A 25650-nucleotide genomic window follows, 5' to 3' on the forward strand; every position below is an offset into this window, starting at 1 on the left:
TTTAGATCATATATGCACGTATATATGTTGGCTACGTGATTTAAAGCTGATACGTATAGTTTTGCATATATGCTAATAAAACATAGACTAATACATATACACATGCTCGTATATAAACTCTTTTGAGATATTACACATAATTTTTCAGATATTAAATTTTATGTATATTTAAAGTCTGTAAACAAGAAAATTTTATTGCTATATAAATTAGAATGATTTATAAATATGTCGGATGTGTGTAAAATAAGTCTTAAATATAAATAAAAAAATGTGTATAAAAATAATAAAATAAAACACTTGAGAGATAAAAATGCTAATTTTTATATAATATTATACTTTTAGAGAACAAACATTATATAAAGTAACGAAATGTGAGTGTTGTAAAAACGCGATTTAAAAACACATTTTTTGAAACCTAATCGTAACTTAAGTAATAATGTATGTAGATACATAAAAAATATTTTTTAAATATTTTATGGGACTGATAAAGAGTAAATGTAAAAAATAGACATAAGTTGCGCAAGTCTGTTATCAACCCCCAATGGATCACTTGCGATTGAACAGAATTTCTACTCAAAACACATAAAGATAACCGCTGGATTAGACCCTTCGGTATCGTATGTGATATATTAAAGATACTTGGGCAGAATATATTTGCGGATTAAGACGAAGAAAATAAAATCGCGTGCGAAATCTAACATAATGTATAATTATACGCTTCCGGGTTATCTTGCGAGCTTTGATATCTCCCGGTAATAAACTCAATGTAATTTAAATTAACATGTACGGTTTTAATTAAGCTTCTCTGTAGACGTAATAATGGAATTATTTTGTTATATGTTACTACGCCTTGGTGTGTAGTCGAAACTGGCGAGTTTTAAATTGTTGGTGGTTTACATGTACGTGTGTGTAGGAGTAGTTTTTACGGAAGCTCCCGATGCGCTAAACTTTGTTAATGGCTTTTCAAACTTCAGAGGGTCCGGTCACAATTTAAACATATATCACAATAAATGTGCCCAACGGAAAAGGAAAACATTCTCTAAATTAAATGGAAATTGTAGAAGCGGAGGAATAGTACGCGTTCAGAATTATAAGCACTGACTTAGATTTATAAAAAAACTCTATAAGAATAAAAATAGTATAATTTAAATAAATTTACTTACCTCTCTCATCTATGCATATAAAAAAAATTAAACGATCTTTACATTTTCTTACTATTAAATTACGCTTAAAATGTTTATTATTATCCTGTAGCAATAAATATGTAGTTTTAAATATCTAGAAATATTTTCTGTAGGTTAAAATCACTTATATGATAATAAATAATTTTCACGAATCATTAATTAGAACATATTGTGAAAAGTTGTAAGAAATATTTTAAAAAAACTTTCAAGTTACAAAGTTAAACTTTAAATTGTTTCACGTTACATTTTTTCTACGAATCGTGTATTAGAAAATATTGTTTTACGAACTCGCACAAAGTTTTCTAACTTTAGTTTTCATTATTAAGGATTTCGAAGCACCACTAGATTGATTTTTATAAATACAAAAGTCAATAATAAATTTATAAAAATATTTTATCTAATTTAACAATTAAAGTCATAATTTATATCAGATACAATAAATCTGATTCGGTAAATTGTAACAAAAAACCTTATTTTTAATACAATAATTAAAATAAATATCATTAGAAGCCATCATTTATGTAAGCCCTGATTAATATAAAATGTTATTTATAATTTTTTTTTCTATTGTGTGACTTAGATATATAAACTTATTTATTACTAAATAACCATGAATAAAAGAAGAAGAAGAATCATTGAGATCTAAAGAAGTTGTATGGTGTTTTGTAAGATTAAAACATTTTTTACTATTTTATAAGATTTATATCACAACTCGGGTTTAGTAAGTAAATTCCGACTCAAAGTGCTTGTAGAATAAGTAATATGTCAAACAACATTAAATTACTATTAACCTGTATAATGAATAACGAAGCTAAGAGCAAAATTAAGTTATTTGTTCAGTTTTTATGTAATAACAACTTCCTCATTATATATATCGTAAGGCATTTTATATAATTAATTACCATTTATTGTAAAGAAAATAATTAAAATTCTTCTTGTATATACAAACATACATATTTAATGAAAATCTACACATGTTTATTGGCAACTCAAAACATTGTTCGCCTTAATGATTTTTCCGTTAAGTCTAGACCCTTAGTCCCCCTCGTTATAATAAAAATTTTCACGTCATCAGTCAATAAACAAATTGTTATTTTTTCGATCAGTTATGAGAACCTACCCGTCTGACAATTTCCCACCCCATTAGTCCTCTCATTTCATATAATACATACGTCGTGTATCTTTTCCTCCCTCACATCATGCGTAATTTGTCCGTCGATGGAAAATTGTTTTTCCTAAACGGAATTCCGATCGATTGACGTTGGAGCTTTTCCGGAGCGTGTACGGTAAGATGATATTTTTCCGAAAGCAGCAAAAACTCTCAACCACAATACGACGTACTGTTCTGTTGTTCACCAATTACTTAAGTAAATTCAACAAACAAGCACAAGCATCCGAGCTAGACTGTATTGATCCGCTTGACAGTCTTAGCACGAATTAACAAAACTAAACTATGCTTGTTTACAACCATTTCTCTTTCGTCAGATAAACCTAGACTCTGAGTTAGACACGTATATGTATATATATTTTTGTCTTTTTTATATGTATACCCATAGCTATATACAGAACTTTGTATATAATAATTTTCCTCATATTGTTGCAATATGCCACCACATAAATACCGCCCTTTTTATCTTGTCATATTTTATGATTTAGATTAAATTCATATATAACTAAGTACTGTGGACCATAAAAAATTAAGATAACAAAGCATTTTAAATTATAAAATAATTAATCAAATTTGCCTTATTATATAAATACACTACATATATGCAAAATTACACAATATTAATATTGGTAAATATTTTGGTTATAATTATGTTTATTGCTTATTAAAATGCACTATGTTTATTAAAATGCACTGTGAATAAAAATAGCTATAATATTTTATCAGGATTACAAGACCTGTTGCCATATAAATTTAATTGTCTGAGTAATTTACATATATTTATTTGCTGAAAATAAATAAATATATAAACATTAAGATCATAATCTTTTAAATAATTCAATATCGTTTTTGTATGAAAAATATAGCAACAAATTTTATTTAAAATTTATAAAATCATTATCAAATTAAATCGCAATGATCAGTTTGTAACTAATTTTCCTAATTAATCATACAAATCAAAAAAAACTATTTTCAAGTATTTTGCCAAAGCAACATGTCAAATTAAATTCTGTAGGATAAAATCGACAAAATATAAATATCAATATTATCACCTGAAGAATTTTATTCGTCTCTAAAGTGGAGCCACGCATAATATATTCACAACAATGGGAAAGAGATTTCGTAAATAAATATTTGCGTTAATAATTAGAAATATTGAACGGAGTTTGATCGCCCATAAGTACCACAGAAAAATATTCTTTGTATTGAAAAGACTAGGTCATACTTTCTATCCTGCACACATTACTATTGTTCTTGCGAAGGATGTCGAAGAAGTGATTCAATTAGCTCATATACGATTCGCCAGAGTCGTCTTGAATCAGCATCATAAATCGCAAATCAGCAAATCGACACGCCGGCGAAAACTTCCGACTACCAAGAACATCAATTCCAACTCCACCGCCTAATAGCGGTATATACATTTTTTTTAATATGTAGTAATTTAAATACACCCTTAGGTTTTAAAATCCAAAAATACAAATCAAGTTTTGTGGCAAAATTATTACTATGTATGATATTTAAAACTGTTATTTTAACAAATATCTATTTAATATATATTATTTTATTCTAATGCCGAACAGTTAGGTTTCGCTTAGCGTCATTTTAGTGTGTAACGTCAGCAAATTGAGGAATGCCCGCGTATATTTTATTAGGGCGCCGCCTGCCCCCAGTGGCTGTTAAACTTTGGCTCGGCTCGTACAATAAACACAACACTATTCGTTTTTATATTGGCGGTTTCTGTGTCGTACGTGCTCTGTGCCGCGAACAGATACGAAACGAGTCGTAAAAAGCTTCGTCATTGCAGTGACGGCGCGTGAATTATGGTTGGCTTTATTGTTTATTTACTGGATTGTCTTGAATAAACGTTGGCAGTTTTATATCTAGAGTGGGAAAACTAAAATATCACGAGAGCAATGGAAATAGCATTTTTTTAAATTATTACTTGTCACCGCCATTTATGCCCTTTACAAAAATATATTCAAATATTTTATTCCGGTGTTAAACATAAATTATAAAAAAGCTTTTTTAGTACACTTTTTTTAGAATACAATCTGTGAAAATTTTTACACGTTATTGAGCGTAGTAATATGTTTCATTCTCCTTTTATACTGTAATCTAATGTTATTTTTCTATACAATTATTACATTAACATAATAAATAAATTTGCAAATTGTTTAATGCGATAATTTCACGCGTCGCCGCTGGCTTATCTTGCGGAATAACTTATCCGGGCTGATCATAAAAAAAGGTTTTTTAGACTGTGTGTATAGACTTATCCTATTGTCGACATGCAAATTTTCGCACAGAGCTTATATAATACATATCCGCGCGTACTTTTGTTTAACTGTATTATTATTCAGATTAAATAAAACCGTAACGTTATTTTACGTAAAATAGGATGTTAGCACGCCGTTATTTTTATCGTTTAAATTATTATCAAAAATACCTGCGCGAAGAGAAAAATCGGAAATTGCATTACAAAGGTTATAAATAAAATTTATTTAAAATTTATTATTTTATATAATATATAATACCTACGCCTATATAAAAAAAAATACATTATAAAAAAATATATAAATTTAAAAAAATATATTCATATATGTATATCTTATCACGCAAATTTACTATACATAACACGTTTTTAAAGAAAACTCCTATATGTTTCAATGTATAAGAAGTATATAAATTAAAGATAACGATTTCATAATCAAATGTAGATTTGTTGAATTTCAATTCAAAAATTCTTTTCTAATGATTTTTTTATCAAATTTCACTGGTACATACATTTTAAAAGAGTTTGTTTCACTGGTACTTACATACATTTAAGAAAAAGATTTTTCCTAAAACTTTCACTTCTCACATTGGTAAATAGTTCCCTCGTGGGAAGTGCAATATTAAAGTGCATATTTGAACGACGAATATACCTTTTTCACCTTGGTATATACATATATGTACATGACTTGTTTGTCGAACGGGTGAAGAATATAAAGCCTACACTTTATTTAGGACTGTAGCTTTAGAAAACCATATTGATAAAATATAACCTTTGTATATTTAAAAGAACGCATTACAATAAAAAATTTATGACTTAAATCCCTTTTTTTTATTTTTTTTATTTTTCTAGAGTAATAAAATATGGAATTAAAAACGATACATACATGCCTTTTATCTCATTATACGCATTCCCGATTTCATATTTAATTAAAATCGTTTAATCGAATGCATAAAGTTCAGTGGGTTTTGTGGTCGTTTAATGGTTTGTGTGTTTGGTTTTTAAATATTTAAAACGACAATAATAAATATAAATCTGACAAAACGATATACATAAGTTATACACGACTTATTTTATAACTTTTTTTTTTAATTATTTTATTAGATATTTTCAAGATATGCTGAAGTTACTATTTAATAAGAGATGTTTTTTAAATTGTTTTTTAATTTGTTTTAAACCATATATTTATATATACATATATATGGGTTTGTATTATCATATACCTTCTTGCTCACTTAAAATGTATTTATTTCATAAGAATATTTATAAATAAAAGTATCGATTTTCAGAACCGTTGGCGCCTAGTATATTTTTTTAAAAAAGAGTAAACCCATTTTTTTTTATAAATTAATAAAACAAAAACTGCAACGTCTAATCACTGCACTGGGTAATATAAAAGGTACAATTTACTTGTACGACAACGCGTTTACAAAAAAAAATTGTTTGAGTTATTATATAATGCCTTATGATCCACATTCATAGACATATCGCCAACAATATTATTTGATTTATATAGTTCAGTCTTTAAGTGCATATCGACATTTTATCGACTCCATAATTTTTAAATTTTACACTATGGAATAAATTAACTAGTATTCAGTGGCAAAAAAAAAAATCTAATAGTTGATCAATAAATTATCTTATTAGCTGATCAAAATGTATTTGAATTTAAGGCCATAAACCGCAATTATTAACTGGCAACCATATAGTTTGTATTAGAAATTATATATTAACACGCAAACCATATAATTTTCGACTACTATAAAATATATCAAGAAAATAATCAGGACACAATTATTTGCTATGAAATCTTATCGATTAAAAAAATAATTAAAATTTATCGTTTTAAGAGCATCATAACACAAACATGTGTTTGAGTCCACGTCTATAGATATACAAACAACCTCTCGTCAATTGATCCATGTATTTATGCAAATTAATGTCCGGCTTAATTATTTTCGTTTCGTTTCAGATGCGGTGATCTGCGCCCCCATCACGGACGGCTGACAAATGTGTGATATTAAGAATAAGTGTATAATTGATAGGGAAAGCTCGACTCATTAGCGTGTGGCAAATAGGGAACAATGGCCGAAGGTTTATAATGGTCGTTGATATTATACCTAGTGGGCCGTGTGCAATTAAGTGTGATTAATTCAAAATGCGGTAGGAGGGGGCGTCTTCGTTAAAATGCTAACGACAAGTGAGTGAGAAAATGGGGCTCCTTGATGCGGGGCGTGCGCCCCCGGCGGGCGCCGCCCTGTGCACCACCACGCTGCTCCTCTTCGTGGTCAGCGGCGCAGGACAAGGTAAAATATTTGTACCTAATAATAACCCTAAATTTTACAAGCATTCCTTAATAAATAAGCATGATCGGTATTCCTTTACAAATGCGAGGATAATAATGTCAAAAACAACTACGTTAATTTTTCGTGGAATTCCAATAATAACATTTTACGAAAATTTTATTGTTATTTTAGTATAATGGAAGAAATATATTTTATGTAGGTTATCATTGTGATTAAAAAATATGTAGAAAAGCCAAATTTATATTAAATTATTAAAATTAAAAGATTTATTAATCACTAATTCTCGATAGAATTAAATTGAAAAAATGGCATAGATTCTATATGAGATTCTAATCCAGATATTTTTGCTATGAGTTAACGACTTATACCACTGGTATATTGCGCAAATGTTATTTAAAAAAAAATTGTAATAAAAAAATAATTAGTCTAAAGAAACTATGATCAGTTAAGCTTTACTTACAATTTTTACATTTTTTACTTACAACTTTATTTATTACAGCTTTACTTAAAATCAATCAAAAAGTAATATGACCATAAATTAAAAAGGTACTAAGAACTCTGATCTGAATAAAAACGTAATATGGATATTTGTTTAACTATTCCTTCATATTCATAGGTAAATATATTAAAAAAAAAAATTATTCATAAATATTGCTACCCAAAAATTATATTATTTTTTCAACAACGCAAGTATTTACATCCAAATGTGTCCTTTTCATTTAAACACCTTTATCTTTTTTCCTTTATGTTATTTAAAAACCCAAAAAACAGTATTATAGAAAAATAATGAAAAAAATAAAATTTTATGATTGCCGAAATTTAAGAATTACTCATATTTAAGATATCATTATGCAGCTGTATACTTTTAAAATGACTTCGATATATTATTTATTTTTATCTCTTTTGAGTCAGTCTAAAATAATTTATTGTGGTTGTATTTTTTTGATCACACCAAATTGTAGTTGCTGCAAAAATTATTAATTAAAATTAAATATGGTACTTAATTAAAGTTTGAAACATTTAATGTTTTTACTATTAAATCTAATTATTAATTACTTAATTATTTTTATTAGTAACATACATATCCAAGTATATGAACCTATATTTTAATTTAAGTTAGATATTTAAATATTTCTTTAGTTATTTATTGATATTTATAGTTGAATTGTTTTTTTTATTTATAAATATTGCTTTTCTTAAAATGTATATGGTATATTTTTAACAACGCGTATCATTCCTCCCCCCCCCCCCCCCGCCGTCATATTGATACAGTAACTACAGCTTATTTATTGTGTCCATTTTTTTCCAAATTTATCTTTTTATCTTTATTATATTTATAAACCAGACAAAATAATTATTTTTATAGAAAATATTGAATAAAAACTTCTTTGTAATTGCCGAAATTTCAGAAATTATTTATTTATTTAGTTATTATTATGCAGCTGTGTACTTTTAAAATGGCATTTTTTTTTGTTAATATTATCTCTTTGAATGCTTTCTTAGATAATTTATTATGATAATATTTTTTTGTCGTACCCAGTGGTAGTTGATGCAGCACTAAATACGTAGTTTAGGAATAATTAAACGCAAATATTGAACTTCATTAAAGTTTGAAACATTTAATACTTTATTTTCTTTTAAGTGAAATAAATAGTAAATATACTTTTTATTAGTAACATATATGTCGTAAGCTATATTTTAATATTTTATCGTTTACTGTTCGATATAAGAGTATTTGAAAATAGCTTATATCGAATAATGACCATAGATATTAGATATAAAAATATTTTTTTCCTATTTTTACGTTATTAAAATAAAAATAAAAACAGTTATTGTATATTAATTTTTATTTAGGATAAATCTTATATGCTTATATTAATATTAGTTTAACTAATGCGACTATCGTAATACGTCTAGATACCTTTTCTTATCAATTATTGCACTAAAGTTTTTAATTCTTTTTTTTACGTACATTCACCACAGAAATGAATCGATGTATTACACATAGGTATCAGTTTTTTTAGCTATCCTGTGTAAATTATTTGGCTTTTGAGTTGCTAGCAAAAAAACTTGCATTGTTTTTATAGTAAAATTAACTTACTTGAAGCTGGTGTGTATGTAGTGAAACTCCAAAACTGACTATGCAAACATTTTTAATATTAGAAAAATCATATTTTCAAGTCGAAACACTGATAAAATTTTAAACTGATTACTAGTGAAATTCATAAAAATATATAAAATTCTTAGAATTAAGTTGTAAATATTTGATAATAACATTGACGATTCTGTACTATATATAAAATATTTTTTTTCATTAAGTATTTTTGTAAATATGAACATGTTTATATTTTTAAAAAACTTCAACTGAACACTCTACAATGTTGAAAAAACATTTTAAACACCGATTAAGATATAGTAAAATGTCAGTATTAAATAATCTGTAAATTTAAAAACATTACAGTTTTTAAAAATATTGTTATTTTTAATCAAATTGTTTATAATAAATACTTTAAACAACAGAATAATAATGAGCGCATAATTTTACATTTATAACAAATTTTTAAATTGTTGTTGTATCTTCTTTGTGAAGTGTAATTAACAAAAAAATGTATATAGCTAATAAGGATTATGTAGCTCGTAACTTTATGAAATTCTAAGAATTAAGATGTAAATATTTGATAATAACAAATATTTTTAATACTACTTGTAAAAATAAATAAGTTAAATAAAATTATGTATCTTAGAGCCTTTTATAAGACGTGTATGGTCTATTTTTTTCAAAACTCATGTAACTAAGAATTATTTTTTGTGTAACTCTTTGGCAATTTTTATATGTAATTTTTTTCTTTAATAAATGTTATTCCTCTTCTTATAAAAATACTTATATTATTCAGAAAAAAAATCCTTGTAAAAAAAATCCTATTTTACGATTTTTAAGTTTTCATGCCGATTTAGCACTTAATTTATAAAAAGTAAATAATTAATTTAGCTGACAGTATCGTAGTATCCCTTTAATAGTTGTTTTCACTAGAATGGGAACTTTTTATTTTTATAAAAAAAATATTTAAATTTCATAAACACAAATAGATTTTTCTATATATTTCACATAAATGGATTCCAGACTATTTTTTTTAGATATTTCACGAAATATCTCAATTGAGAGATACAGAACTTATTATAACTACATGAGTCACATTTTAACTTATAAACGATACAATTTACCATCTATCATAAATATGTTATTAAAATGATATTTCAATAATTTGTAAAAGAAAATTTTTCATTGAATTTAAAATAAATTGATTGTATTAACGTGACAAAACATGTTGTGAAAATGTAATTTATTTTATTTGTCTACGTGGTTTTATAATATGTCTCTTTGTATTACGACATGTTTGCGTTATATAATTTGTATAAAACAATTAACGTTGTTAATGAATCTAATGCATGACTATACCCGTACACCTTACATACGTGATACTTGTTGCATACAAACAACCAAATTTAACCCAAACTATACAAATGTAAGCTAATATTACAATACAAGCTTAGATTAGAGCTTGAGGCGTAACAACACTGATGCGTACTTTGCAATTAAATAATCAATATAAAGCTCTAACGAAATATATAATAATTTATTTGGAATTGCTAATACTCATATTTTAATTAGACATTACATAAGATTGCAGATCTCAGATGTGTATCTTGTAATTTAAGCTAAAACAATAACGTTTTTAAAAGCATTTCAGTTGCATAGATTTTTTTAGATAATATATGCAATGATAATTTTAGTATTATTAATGGTGGCAAAGTTCGTATACGTTTGATACATATAATCGACTTATATTTATTCTGGTTAGTTTTAATTCTCCACCTCTTGAAATATTAGGTTTTTAGAAGTAATTTACTCGCGATTTAAAAATATCGTAAACAATAGGTAAACTATCAAAGTCGTCAGCATGCATAGATAAAAGTATTTTTTTAATTTTGTTTTTATTGTAAATGTACAATAAAAATGGTTAATACAAAATTTTCTGAGAAATTCCAACTAAAAAAATGCCATTATTGAGAAAATGTCAATGCAATATGCTGTTTTTCTGCAACTAAAACTATATGAAAAAATTATTAATATAATTTTTCTATATATTTTCTATATTATTTTCTATATAATATTATAACATACACTTAATTTTTATTTCCTTTAATTATAGAAATACTTCTAAACCTTGATCGTATTATCGCGTATAATTTTCAAGTGAGCACGTAAACATCGTTAAATCAGATTGGCCGTTTTGAAAATTGCCTATGTGTGTGTATGTCCTAGGAACGTGTTCTCGGACGAGTCCTTCGACCCTCGTCCTTACATGGACTATATTCCTTTATTCCGTGGTCGTTATACATCCTAATTGACCGTGTAATGAATAAAGCACTTCAGCCGGCAGGTTTATGGGGCATATTTTGTTTGGGGATTAATTAGATCAAAGCCTCTTGCCGGCAATTTCGCCCCGTGCCTTATGGGCCAGGGTGTCGCTTGTCCTCTTTTACTGCCCAATAAAAGCATAACACGACAATTATTAACACATATCAATCTGACATACGAGGTACTATACTCTAATTTATACAGTGTTTAACGAAGGTTTGAGAAATTCGATAAAAATAAATCAAACAACATATTAAAACAAATAAAAATAAAAATAAATCAAACAACATATTAATGTAAATTCAGGTACATAATATTTTTTTAATTACGTAATAAATGTCTTTTATTTGCAGCTACCTCAACATTTAAAATCACTACTACAATAAGCTATTGATATGCCTTGTGCAAAGTTTTTTTTTATTGTGCTAATTATTAAAGCTTTAGTTAATTGCGAGATAGGCAGCCGATTTTTGTTAATTAGTACCTCTTGTAAATTCTAAAGACCAGCCAAAGATAAAGCATATATTATCATATACGCTTCTTAGTTGTTTAAACGATAATTGATTAAGGACAATAGTGGCAATTACCTTCTGAAATCGCATTTTTTTGTCATGCTTTTTATTTATTGTATTATCATTGTATTAACTGTTTTGTTTCATTTATCAGATAATTTAATCTCTATTGTTACCGTTAATATTTCTCGTAATCCTTATTTTAATTTTATTGTTTAGTCGATCAGTACATATTTTTTATTGAAATTAATAATCTATATGCATATGTGCGACGTACCGTTAAAAACGGCAGAGCAAAATTGCACTAACAAAAGTGTGCATACAAAATCTACAAAAGAGCGTAGAATAAAAACGCTTTAAAGAGTAAAATTAGTTTAAATTAAAGACACAAATAAATTATATAACATACAAATAATTTCCACAACACAAATCTAACGGTTTTTTAATTATAGTTAAATTTATTAAGATAAAATTGTTCTGTTAACGAGTAACTTGGCGCGTTATCAATGTTTAGAATATCTTTTAAGGATTGCTTATTTTCCCTGAATAGCTTTTTACTCCTGGTACAAAACATTTGTTAAACCAATGTGTAAATTCAGCATTATTAACCTTAAGCTTTTTGTTAGCTAATAAATGTACCGTGTAGCTATTTAAAACCTTTTCTTTTAAAGTACGTGGTCTGAAACTTTTATTTATGAGCACCGGTTTAATCATTTTATTTTCAGAAACCTTGCTGCAAAGCATGTATAACAAACGATATATAGATATTTTAAACCTCCTACCTATTTTTGTTATTCCATAAAATAGTTTTTTTAATATAAAAAACTGATCCATTGTGTATTTGCACCATTCAATAATTGTTGCTATTTTTAAAATAGTACTTTCATTATTTTTAATGAAAAATAATCTTTTTATTACAGAAATTGTAAAATCATTTTCTTTTTGTACATTTTAATCAGACCATATATTCATTTTATGGTAAAAATGTTGCATGTAAAAAATATAAGCATTGCTTTTGAAAATATAATACAAAATAGAAATAATTTATATTTGTAACTTTACTTATTAAGGGTTTTAAAATATTTATGGTTGTTTTTTTAAAAACCATATTTATAGTCTTAAAATTTTATTTGAAGCATCCTAGATTTTTTAAATTTTATTCTTCAAATAAGTTAATTAAATAATTGAAGATAAAATCAAAACATACCTAGTTAATTGACCAAGTAACGGAGTTTGCATAAAAAATTATAACAATTTAATAAAATATACTAAACAGCTAAATTATAACATTAAAAATGTAGCTTATTTTTTTTAATTCAATGGTTAAAAACTAAAATCATTTTAAAATTGTACCATCGTATAATTATCATTATTAATATTTTCAGAATTGTATATATGTACTTAACAGTATAATCTGTGTGTAACACATAATAATAAGTAAAATATATACATATATCAAATATATGGAAACACAAAATACTGAAATACGATGTACATATATGTGAAAATATTTTTATAATCTTATTTCATATTTATAGTAAATACGTATATAGTAAAAACTTATTTTATAAAACATCACAAAAAATTTCAGTTAATAAGTATTTAATTAAAATAATAAAATTAAATTATTATTATTATGTGATACTAGTAGATATTAACTTAATTTTTTTTATTTGACAAATTATTATTACTTTTGAAGATATTAAAATGATATAAAATCAATGTGTTTTACATTGTTTTTAAAAATTTGTGTTCGATCGAACATAATATTATATTTCAATTCAATTAATAATGACATGATATATGTTGTTTTGAAGGCTATTCATAGTTTTTGCGGTATATTATATTATATTATGCGTCTATTTACTTAGGATTATATCAAAGACCTTTAAACCTTGCTAGTAACTAAATTATTACATTATTTCATAAATTTGATTAGAAAGTAAACAGCCATGTTATAAATAACTGTATTTACTAAATATGAAATGAGATTTTATTATATTGAATTACTTTGCTATGGTTATTAATAAATGACAAAAATTATAGCTTGGTTTATTCAAATCCTTCAGAAAACATCGATTATAGCGAAATAATATAACATAGATTACACATTGGTAAATAAATCTCATTAAAACGCATAAATATAACCTGTTGTTGATTATTTAAATTTGGTATTCACAATACGGTATTTTCCTACAATGACCCATCAAATGTTGACTTATATCTTAAAGCTTGCCAAAAAATTTTCATTATTAATGCAGGCAGCATCTTTTATGTAAAATATTCAATGTAAAGAATTTAATTCAATTTGAATAAACAAGGACGGCGTAAAGTTTAATCGCCATCAAGTTACTCCAAACAGTCGATGATGGTGCAATCTCTCAGATTTCAGCGGTGCTATAAGAGATTATGGACACTTTAAAAACGCTGAAAGCTTTGCAGATAATAACGTTTTAAGTGAGGATGAAATTCAGCCGTTCAAGTTTATTCTCTCGTACACGAAACATTTAGACAGTGAGAGGGATTGTCCATAAAGAAAACGTATTAAATCTCACTCGAACAAACGTAAGCGTAAATAAAATAAGGTGTAGTATACAATGTAAAATGCAGAGGCTAAACGAAGCTTTCAGAATTTTATGATTATTAAAAGATATTAAAAATAAAATAAACCAAGATTAAGATTAAAATGTTTATCGATATCACTGTTTTTTTGAGCTGTTTTACACAATAATTATATAAAAAATAATGTCTTAATGGCTCAATAACTTTTATCTAATTGCCTTGTCCTCTGATTGCCTTCTCCTTTTATAAATGAGATATATATATAAACATTAATGCAATAAAAGACGACTTTCTCTCTAGCGAAAAAAAAAGTGTCAGGTTAGTAAAATAAGCTGAGTGTTAATCTTAATATCGTCGTATTTAATTAGAAATGATTTATATAAACGTTTTTTCTTCTAATATATGTATATATGTAAAATTTATTGAACCGATGATCATAATCATATATAAGTATTGCTGTTTAACCATAAAACTGAATTTAATTACTGCTATACTTATGGTATAATTCTACAAAAAAATATTGGTGGATTACTTAAATTTGATTTTAGAAAATAAGCATTTATTTACAAAATTTGAGAAACATCTTTCATATTCTCAATGAACCAGATCTTAATTTTTTACAATGAAAAAACTGCTGTTTAAGCTTTGAATATCCAATAGTTACATTTATCAATACAAGATGATAAAATCAAATACCTATTCTCTATTTGTGTTAACACAGTCAGTTCGAGAGCTAGTCATTTCATCATTATTCAATATTGAGAAAGAGATGATATGTTTGAGTTTACGACCCTTTTATTAGCTCTAAAGTACACGATACTAATAATATACGCTTAATATATAAATCAATACTCCTATATGTATTTTGAAAAAAATTATCTAAAGTAAAATCATTGCTGTATTTTTTATATTGATCAATCAATCAGACTTTGCCATCTTGCCGGTTTTTTTTTCAATTATGAATAATAATGAAATGAATAGCTCTCGAATTGACTGTGTTAACGCAAATAAGCTTTTTAATGGCAATATGTTGTTGTTGGAAAAAAAGCAAAATTAAAATCTATAAAAAATAACTGTAGTTTTTTAATATACAATACATTAATTTCAACCATAATACAATGTTTATATTCAATTTTCTTTAAGAAAAACAGACTTTTAGATTTTGAATTACATTTAATCAGGATCGAGCATTTCCTAAATCTATTTTTGATGAGGGAAAAGTGTTATGTATTAAGCTTACAAAGATAAAAATCATATTTATTTCAATACAACTCGTTTAAATTTATGTAAGACTGCTTAATTTATGAGATATATTATATTAGATACATAGAATTACTTTGAGATGAAAATATAGTCCTAACAATATACAGTAGAGCTTACTATTAACACTAAACTAAAATCAATATTAATGTCAGAGATTTAAAAATATATTAATTAGTAATAAATATATGTTTAATACCACAGTACAAATAATAAAATAATAAATGGTAATTAATTGTTCCCACAAAAAAGATAAAATTGATGTAACATAAACTTTTTTGGGGAGAAAATTTTATGTTATGAAAGTGTTAATTACTAGTGATTTTTTAATACACGTGTTTAAGCATAATTAAAATTATTATTAATACTTTTAAAATTTACTTTTCATTACACTTGCAACATTGAATGTTTGAGAAGTTCTTCTACGTTTTTAACTAAATTTTCATAACATAAAAACAGATTAATAATGTTCTGTAGATATTTTAAACTATGGATAAAATCTCATATCACAAAGATTTTAAATTCATACCCACTTTTTATTTAGTGATCCAATTAATTAGTATACCTATCTTATTTTTAATGAGCTTGTTTTTTCGTCTATGTTCCAGGGTTGTCCACGGCGGGGTCAAGCGGTCCATCGAGTGCGGCCCTCCAAAGTGCCATACTTAGCAAGAAGCCTGCTTCGCAGATGGACAACCAACTCACTGCTACTTTTCCACCAATCCTGGAGAGCCCGGACCCTAGCACCCCACCTAAGATGTACTTTGCGACCGAGAACAATACGGCCGTGACCTCGCAGACTGGCTCCAACGCCCTTTTGCCCTGCGTAATAAGAAACATGGATGACGGAATGGTGAGTGTCGTTCAACTGGGCCAAATTAAATATTCACCTAACCGCCTATGGGGTCTCGGAGACACTTGAGCTAAGGAGGTCTTCGGTCACCACAACAATTGGCCAAGTCGCGTTTCTGGCGTTTCGAGTGTGCTTTAAGCCCTGTGGGTGTTTAGGGTGTGATTTTGATCTTTGAATCTAGTAAATATTTGCGCTAAATTATCTAAGACTTTAGTGTATAATGCGGTTTGTGGTTTTCCTTGAGTTACTATAAATATAAAGCTATATTTAGTACTAAAATATCTACGAGTAATTAAAATTTAATGCCATCACTAAAAGTGTATTTATATATACACGATTATTTGTATTTATATTAGATCGGATTTTTTCTACAAGTTTGTTATTCATCTTATATCCTTGTATTTGCTGTATATCTAAAGACACATTAGTCATACAATGTGTTGACGTTGTTTAAACATAGCTTCATTGTGATATATTTACAAATAAAAATAAATCTCAAACGGCGAAATTGTATAAAAAGCTAGAAATATATGTTAACATTACTTATTTGGAGCCAAATGTATTATTACCACCAATACCGTGTTACATATTTTTTTATAAATAATTTTTCCATGTAATATAAGAAAAAATATTTTAATTTTTCATGTATCTTTTCGATATTTCGGTTGCAATTCTCCGGCCATGATCACGAATTTTCCACAACTGTCGCTCTCGTCCTTAACCTTGTCATATATACACGTCAGTATTAATGATATCCATTAATTGTCCATTTGCCAGGGGCGCGTCATTTTGTCCATTGTGTAGCAATTAGGCGGTGACAGTTATATGTGATTTTTTCGCTCATATAGACTCCAAACCAAAAGCCAAGACTTTGATATCATGCTGCTGCTATCTCGTTTGTTCATTTTGATATTTTTTATGGATTTATATTTTTAGTACTTCGCGTTTTGTACGAACAAACAGAAACTGCTAAAATAAATTTTGTAGTCTTCATTAAAACTATGTTTAACCGGAACAGAATTACCATTAAACTTTTTGACAGCAACTTGGTGTTCTTTCTCTTGGTGTATGATGCGTCTAATAGATTGCCCAATATAAACTTTACCGCAATCTGCACACGAGATTTGATACACTCCTTGGGATTTATTTTTTATTTGCTCTTTTTCATTTGCAAGCATAGAACCCGTTTTGTGTTTGGATCGAAAAATAGGTCGGATATCGTGCCTCATCAGGGCTCTTCCGGTCTTTTTTGTCACTTCTCGGATGTATGGTTTGTGCGTTTCATATGCATAGCTTTTATGTTTTTTTTCTGTTCTTTTCTGTTGACTTTATATTATCTTTCTGAAGCCATTTGATTAAAGCTGGACTTTCGCAATGTAGAGTTTGATATCCGTATCGGTTAAACTCTAGCTTTATTGAATAGAGTTTGCCACTGATTTAAACTATGCCAGATGGTGGTAGAAATTTGCATGTAGATATTTTTTAGTGTGCATATTTTTTTCGGTATATTGTATGTTTCAGAAAACCGTCTTCTTTTTTATAATAAGTGTGTCCAGGATGGGCAGTTGACAATTTTTTTTAATTCTACCGTACATTTTATATTTGGATGTTGTGTATTAAAAAAATAAGGAAAACATTCAAATCGCGCCGTGGGCCCACACATATCGTAGTCATAGGTGTTCCTCCGACTTGTTTATAGAAATCCCCTTTATAAATAAAATACATTATGTTTCTGAACAATGTAGTTAAGGGTTTTCGCAATGGGAATACTTGTAAACAGCTAGGTAACAATAAAACTTACCAGGAGATCTTGATTGTCTAATTATATTTTACAAATCGTATTTATAAATTTGAAGGAGTTTTTTTACATAAGAAGCTATTTTTTCAACCACTGACAAAAAAATGCTTTTTAAGTGTATTTTACGTATTCAGTAATGCAAATCAATTGTTTGCGTTTTTCAACTTTAATTAACATCCGTTTCTGCCCAAAGAAACTCTCTTTTTTGTATGTTTTCTCTCTTTATTTGTAAGAGGCAAGGGGAAGTTCATAAGTAAGTTGATTAATACGTCGCTCTGTATAATAACGATATAAATAACACAACGGCGAAGACGAGTACACAAAGGGCAGTGCATTAAAGAGTTTGCAAAGATAAGTAAGTGTTTCTGTCAACTTTCCACGAGAAAGATAATTCATTCGATTTAGCCAAGCCCTACTGTGTATATGAGAGAAGAGGAAGAAAAAGCAAAAAACTTCTTAACATCAAAGTTTCGTATTCCGGTTACCTTTCGCATTACTGAACGTCTCGCAAGTTTTGCCAAGTCATAAATTGTGTGTTGCTCTGGCTAACAACGGGAAGATAATTTACGATACTTTGGCAAATTGGCGTATCCGTTTTAGGGAAGACTGTGAAAGAGCCGAAGGATGAGGCCCTTTTGGCTTTTCGCAAAATTTTCAACCGGGACTTTTGCATTAATTCGAAGCGTCCAATTTTTGTACTCGATTGTTCGTGCGCCGGTGTGCGGAAAATCAGAACAAAGAAAATGATTTCCTAGGAAACAAAAAGTATTTTCGCGTTTTCAGCCATACGACACCTTGAGCGGAAGGGGCTCAAAAAATTAAAATTTTAGCTCAAAAAGTGTCGACCTTTGTTGTAAGAGGCGGGTTTCACGAGAGACAATTCACATTCGCTTCAATTGAATATAAAAAATGTATTAAACAATCGACTACGTAATTTCTAGAGAAAATGGCATCAAAAATAATATAATGCTCTAAAAATATGCCCGTCTGATATCGATTTTACAAATATATTCAATTAAAAATTGTTTTGAATGTCAAAATAATATAAACATATAATATATATGTAATAATTAATCTATTATATAACAGTATTTAATTATGAATTTTATATAATATTTTATTAAACATTGCAATTATATTTTTATATATTTTAAGTAAAAGTATTCTAGACGCTGACTATGATATTCTATGAACTTGATAAGATATTTTATTACATTTCATGACTCGTCAATTTGTTATGTAGCTGAAATATAATAATCTAACGAGATAACTCGTTATTGGAAATAAAAATATTATTTAATTTGATAGGCATGAGATTTTAATAAAAAAAAATTGTGTAATACAGTTATACCTATTATTTTCAGTGACAATCTATTATAAAGAGATATTATTTAAGTATTATTGAATGAAAATATTTTGTGACCAATTATTAAAATAAAAAATACGTTACATTTAACAAGTTGAATAAAATAATAGTATATATCAATAGATATACGAGAAATAATTTTTAAGTATAGATGCAGAGCAAATAGATATTAAAACTATTTATTTATTACCCAATGGCGCTTATAGTATGTGATAAAAATGGTCCAGTCGATGCTTAATAGTTTTAACAAATAACCAGTTTTTTCTGTGCAATTAAATAAACTTTCAATTTATTTAATTTTATAAAAAGTCAATAATAAAGAGTTAAAATAGTGCCATGATTTTAAAACAAGAGAAAATTACGTGAATAACAAATAAATGAATGTAAAGTCATATATTTCGCTGATTACAAAGTGTGAAAATATTAATTTTATTTTGTACGATTGGGAAAACAGCTGGTAAAATTTATTGGCAATGTAATTCTATTTATTAAAATTGAGTTCTTGAAGAGGCATAATAGTGTGGTGAATTTAAAGTATTATTAAGTAACTATCATTAGAAAGAAAAAGTGAAAGGCCATTAGTTGTAAGTGATTAACACGTTAACACATTCACGTTTAACGATCAATGAATTTTATAAGCAATGTCTAGAATGCTTAATATTTAAATGCTTGCTAGAAATGCTTGACGTGGGAATAACAAAACCTTTTTAGAGGCTCATTAAAAGCATCGAAGTTTAAAAAATAGGACGTGTTTGTAAAGATAAATCAATCCTAAAATACAATACTTTTTTTGTAAATCTTGAATTTTATTTTAATTAAACATGATTGTCCTTAAATTATTAATTTGTTAATTATTATGCATTAAAATATCTAATTTATTTTGCTGATGGCATTATACATACGTTACACCACGCACAGTTATTTTAATATGTGTGTTTAGGGTTTATCAAAATTTATCTGAACATGCGGTTATCTTTTAGTATATGGTTTCAGCATAACTTGCAAAATTTTGTTATTAAATGCGAATAAAAAATTGTCAATTCAAGGAAATACTCTTAAACGTCGACTGAAACACAAATAATTCTATCTTTCAATTACGCCGGATCGTTATTTATTTTAATACATTATTATACGATCGTAGAACTCCCATTTCGGTACTCTCAAAGAGAATCTATGTTATTTTTATCGCTGATTTTTTTTATCCCTCGTTTCTTTTTCATCTTAACCGCGAGCTTATTACGACTTTGACATAAAAACGAACGTTCCGTCGAAGACGAATTGGCTCAAAAGTGGCCGTAATCTCTTTTTAAACGGCGCCATTGTTCGTAAGAACGAGTTTCGGAAGAACATCAATAAGGAGAATTGCCCTTGAATCAATTCGCGCAATTAATTTTCAAAGTCGTCCAAATCCACCCTGCGAGTGACGCATCCAAGGGCTTAAATTTCGACGAAACTATTTAACCGCCTCCCGTCCCCACTGGAGCCATCACGAGCAGCCACTGACTTTCATCCGATGGGGATAAGGGTGGTTGTGAGTCAACACTTTTGATTGCCGTCTAATGAAGCCAGAATCCGGAATTTCGCGTGTGTGTTACTAGTTTGCGAATTTTGCCCTATATACCTAAGTTGAATATAAATATCATGGGCAATTGCAAAGTGAAGCTATATGAATTACGACGGTAATGTGATATTAAAGGCAAATGTAATATTGTAAAAATAACCAATAAATTATATAAAATAAACAACATACAATAATTATATAATATATAAAAAATATATAATGCAAATATATACACACACAAGGGTTACAAAATTCTGCAACTCTTGACATCTAAGGATATTCCTTTACTTTGTATAACAATAAAATACGCGTTAATATTTAAAAGTTGCTATTGCTCCTTTTCCATGATATATTTATATTTTAAACATAATTCATTAAATTTTAATTTATTGTATTTTCATTTCTTTATCTTATATATAAACACTGACATAACTAGAGCAACACGAGGAAAAAAGTATAAAAACATATTTTGTACCATTATTAACTGGGTTTTTTTTTAATAAATTTGTCAAAAATTTATATTTCATTTTAATTTAAAAAGGTATAATTTACAATAAATAATAAAATGTAATTACAGAATTTCTGGGATTAAGGTTTTGTATTAAATGTATCTGTTCTGATTAATATGCTGGTATGTACATATTATAATAATAAGTAATAATAAAAATATTAGGAACTCCTAGATAAACCTAAAACTCGGAAAATCCAAATCGTTGTTCCACTCTACAATCTACACTTCGTCACGTCCGAAAATCTAATAGATTATGAAATATGTAAATACTTCCATAGTTTCGTAAATTCGCACATTTTTTTAAGATTAAAATTGTTTCTTTTGGAATAGATTTTTTCAGTATTAAATCATGAAAGTATACCCATACCAGTCATAAAAATCTCTCTTCGCATGAAATCGCACTGCATTTAAGATATTTCTGAAGATTTACGAGTTCTAAGAAGTTCGGTCAAAGGAGGTATCAACTACAAGGTAATACTAGTACTAACAAAATCAATAGTTAAAACGTCTAATTGAAATTATATAGAAATACTATGTATATAGTACATTTTTTATAAAGGTGTAAACCAGCCGTTCAAAATTCAAGTAGCAATAATAAAATAATACAAAAGCCTGTAACCACATGACGCCATAATACGAAGAGAATGTTATATTTATAATGCGGCAAAGTCGCACGCTTCGCGAGGTAAATGTTCGCGAAGATTAGATAAAATATTGTTGTTATACACACGGTATAATAGATAGGTTTGCATTATACATGTTGAAGGTCGAATATTGCGTGGGAGGATATCGATTTTGATTTATAACGAAACCGACCGAGGGCGGTTAAAGTTTTCCACGTCGGGGCCCCGAACAAATCTGCCCCGGCTTTATCGGCCAACTTTTGACGTTGGCAATAAAGAAAATTGGCAACAGCATCACGTTTACAGAGCGCAGAGATTGGCACGCTCTGCCGTGTGCGAATTCGTGCCGGGCTATACCAGCGTAATATGTACTATACTGAAGGTAGACGTAGATAAAACGTGAGCCTATACAAAAATAGAGATCCAACAGAGGATCCATTGTTGACGTATTGTAGATTTTTTTAAGCCGTCATAGTGTGATAAGAAAATGTAATAGTGAGCATATACAAGTATATACAAGAGTGTTCGTTCTACTATGTTGTATTATGACTAGAGGTGTGTACTTTCTATAAATAGTATATTCATTCATAAATTTATCATTTTATAGTATCATTTTATAATAACGTGTTTACATTTAAGCATGTACAATATAAGTTTAGTTAAGATGATTACCATCCACGTGCTGCTTGAAAAAATGTAATCAGTAATACAAAGAAAGCTTCTATGTTTGATTTAATTACAACAAGGTCAAATACATTTATTTAAAATGTAATTTTGACACTTATGTATTTTGAAGCTTTCACTTATATTTATTTTAAAAACATCGGTAAGTATCTTACCAATTTTATGTTTTGAATGAAACTAACTATAAAAAATGATGAAATAATCTCTTAGTCTATTCTGTTTTATATAAAAACATAGCACGACTAAATAATTACATCGGGTGGAAAATATAAATCATGAGAAAAAATACAACTCAAGTATCAGTTGAGTTCTGATACTTAGGATTACAATTTAAAATTAAAAAGGCACTTTTTTAACATAATATAAAAAATGGACTGTATTTAAAAAATTGATGCAAACGTGCAAATGTCTTTCTAATTTATTATAAGAAGTAGGACATTTCTTACAGTTAAAAAACGTAGCAATTCCACACCAACATAATTGCAAATTCACAAGAAAAAACGCACGTGAGGCGTAAAAATGTGCTTGAAGTTTTAGAAATCGCACATTAAGTGTTGAGTTTGTGTAATTTTCTCTCTTGAATATTAGTATTTTTTTTATTTTTTTACTAATAATGTAATCGCAGTCTTAACAGGCAAATTCTGCAATCAAATTTTTTGTAACTTCAGGTTAAAGAAATATTAGCAGAAAAATATGATACCTTGTTAAACTTACCCTTAATTGTGATGTAAAATATATGAATATTTGTATGGGTTTCTATGATTTAATTATTTTGCCACTAACCTTTTGTCTTTCATTATTACAGTGACATTACAATTTATTAATGCGGGAATACAATTGAAGAATTTTGAGAAAGCCTCGGCAAGATTTATCATGGGTATTAATAAACAAATTATCAGACCTCAGTTGCTCAGATAATCAATTGTTACTCGGATATTTTTGAGCAATTCGAGCCATCGTATATATTTCGTCATCGATAGCTACCGATTATCGAAAAAATATTTTAACCTTTCGGGGGTTCCTAAAGTTTTGCATTCGCAAACAATAAAAAGTTATTACTAAATATTAAAAAAAACTATTACGGGACGCACCAAAATTATGTATATATGAACATACATTTGTTCATCTCCTAATAGCTATCGCCAAAAATATCCTTGATTTTGTCAAGCTCGTTAGAAAGCCGGATGGCTCGTTAAAACGGAACGGTCTCAAGCGCTGGCGACATGGTCGCGACGGTTAAGAACAAGGGACGCGATCGCGTGTAACAAAAATAAAAATACTTTATTGAGTAACCGCTGCACTGAGAATTTTACCACACTTATTAAAGCAAAGAGGAAATATAATACAAATACATGATAATTGTGCAATTAAAAAATATATTCGATGTGTTTTTCTTATTTTTATTTTCTCACTTAAATAGATGCAATATTTCAAATATTTACTTGAAAAGAGTGCTGCCTTTGAAGCACATACTACATATACATATTGTATTCATGAAATTGTTTAACGTTGGAAAAAATTTTTCTTGAAATGTCTTAAAACAGTTTTGAAATGTTTAAATGTTTAAAACAGTATCATATTAACATAACATATATATTTTATTACGATTTTGCAGAAAACTTATTTTTTAGGTAAAAATGAAAATTTTTAATAATTAATACATTTGTATACAAAGAAATAACGCATGTTGAATAAAAATAAAGATTTCAATATTTTTTTTATAAATGCTTATGTACAATATTTACATATGTACGTATGTACATATATAAAATAAAATTAATTTTCTCATCGGTCTGTGATTTTCTTGCGGATATGCAAATATAAACTTCGATACATATCTAATTTATTTTACCAAACATCAAACGTTTGAATTTGATCCTAGGCGAGATGGGTACTACAGTTAGTTATTAATAATTGAGTTATACATATTTTGCCCAAAATGTAATATAATTCACGCCCCATAATTCAGAGCAAAATGAACGATTACTCAGGACTCCGTCTGTTACAATTTCTCTTTCACTTCCTTATCGCTCCAATTAACGCGAAGGTCTGTTGTATTTTTGTCGCCATTTTTTTTCATAATTATGATTAAACGTGGCCTTGATTACTTTTTTTGTGTGCAAGTTCAATATTTGTGTTTCGCATTTGCTTCAATGCGTACAAAGAGCGTCCGGGGAAAAATCCAAAAGTCGACTCCCTGAGGGAAACAACAAAGTGAACGTTTGTAATCCCCCTAGAAAAGGTCTCCGACATATAAATGAGTGCTTAACATTCTAAACAGCGATCTTAGCGAAAGTTTCTAAGTATTTTATTATACCTTAGCGCTTAACCCTAGCTATTGTAATGTCGTTTATTATGTATTTAGATATGTAGAGGTATTAGCTGTGTCAGTTGTTTACATAGGATTAATCTTGTCTAGTTGTGCAACATTGCATTTGGCCAGATAAAGCCAGAGCTTGTAAATCAGGGCGAAATATCTGGTTAGTGATTGTATATGGCTTGAGGCCATTTGCGGTTGTTATTTCGTGAAGGGGCGTAACACCCCTTTAACTTGTACGTCTCGAGATTGT

The 25650-nt window shown here is 27.8% G+C and overlaps 1 protein-coding gene across 1 annotated transcript in view; it reads left to right on the plus strand.

Annotated features, from left to right (window-relative positions):
* LOC148236774 (limbic system-associated membrane protein-like) overlaps nt 1–25650 on the plus strand; it is a 65761-nt gene that overhangs the window by 16697 nt on the left and 23414 nt on the right. The window contains exons 2-3 of the mRNA XM_088182531.1: nt 6597–6930; nt 16293–16537. Of these exons, the coding sequence (XP_088038657.1) occupies nt 6837–6930; nt 16293–16537 (339 nt within the window). The 5' untranslated portion in view covers nt 6597–6836. The remainder of the gene's footprint in view (nt 1–6596; nt 6931–16292; nt 16538–25650) is intronic.

The sequence above is a fragment of the Plectrocnemia conspersa genome, unplaced genomic scaffold, assembly GCF_051122295.1.
Source record: "Plectrocnemia conspersa isolate PC_06_02 unplaced genomic scaffold, ASM5112229v1 ptg000003l, whole genome shotgun sequence".
Taxonomy (NCBI): Eukaryota; Metazoa; Arthropoda; class Insecta; order Trichoptera; family Polycentropodidae; genus Plectrocnemia; species Plectrocnemia conspersa.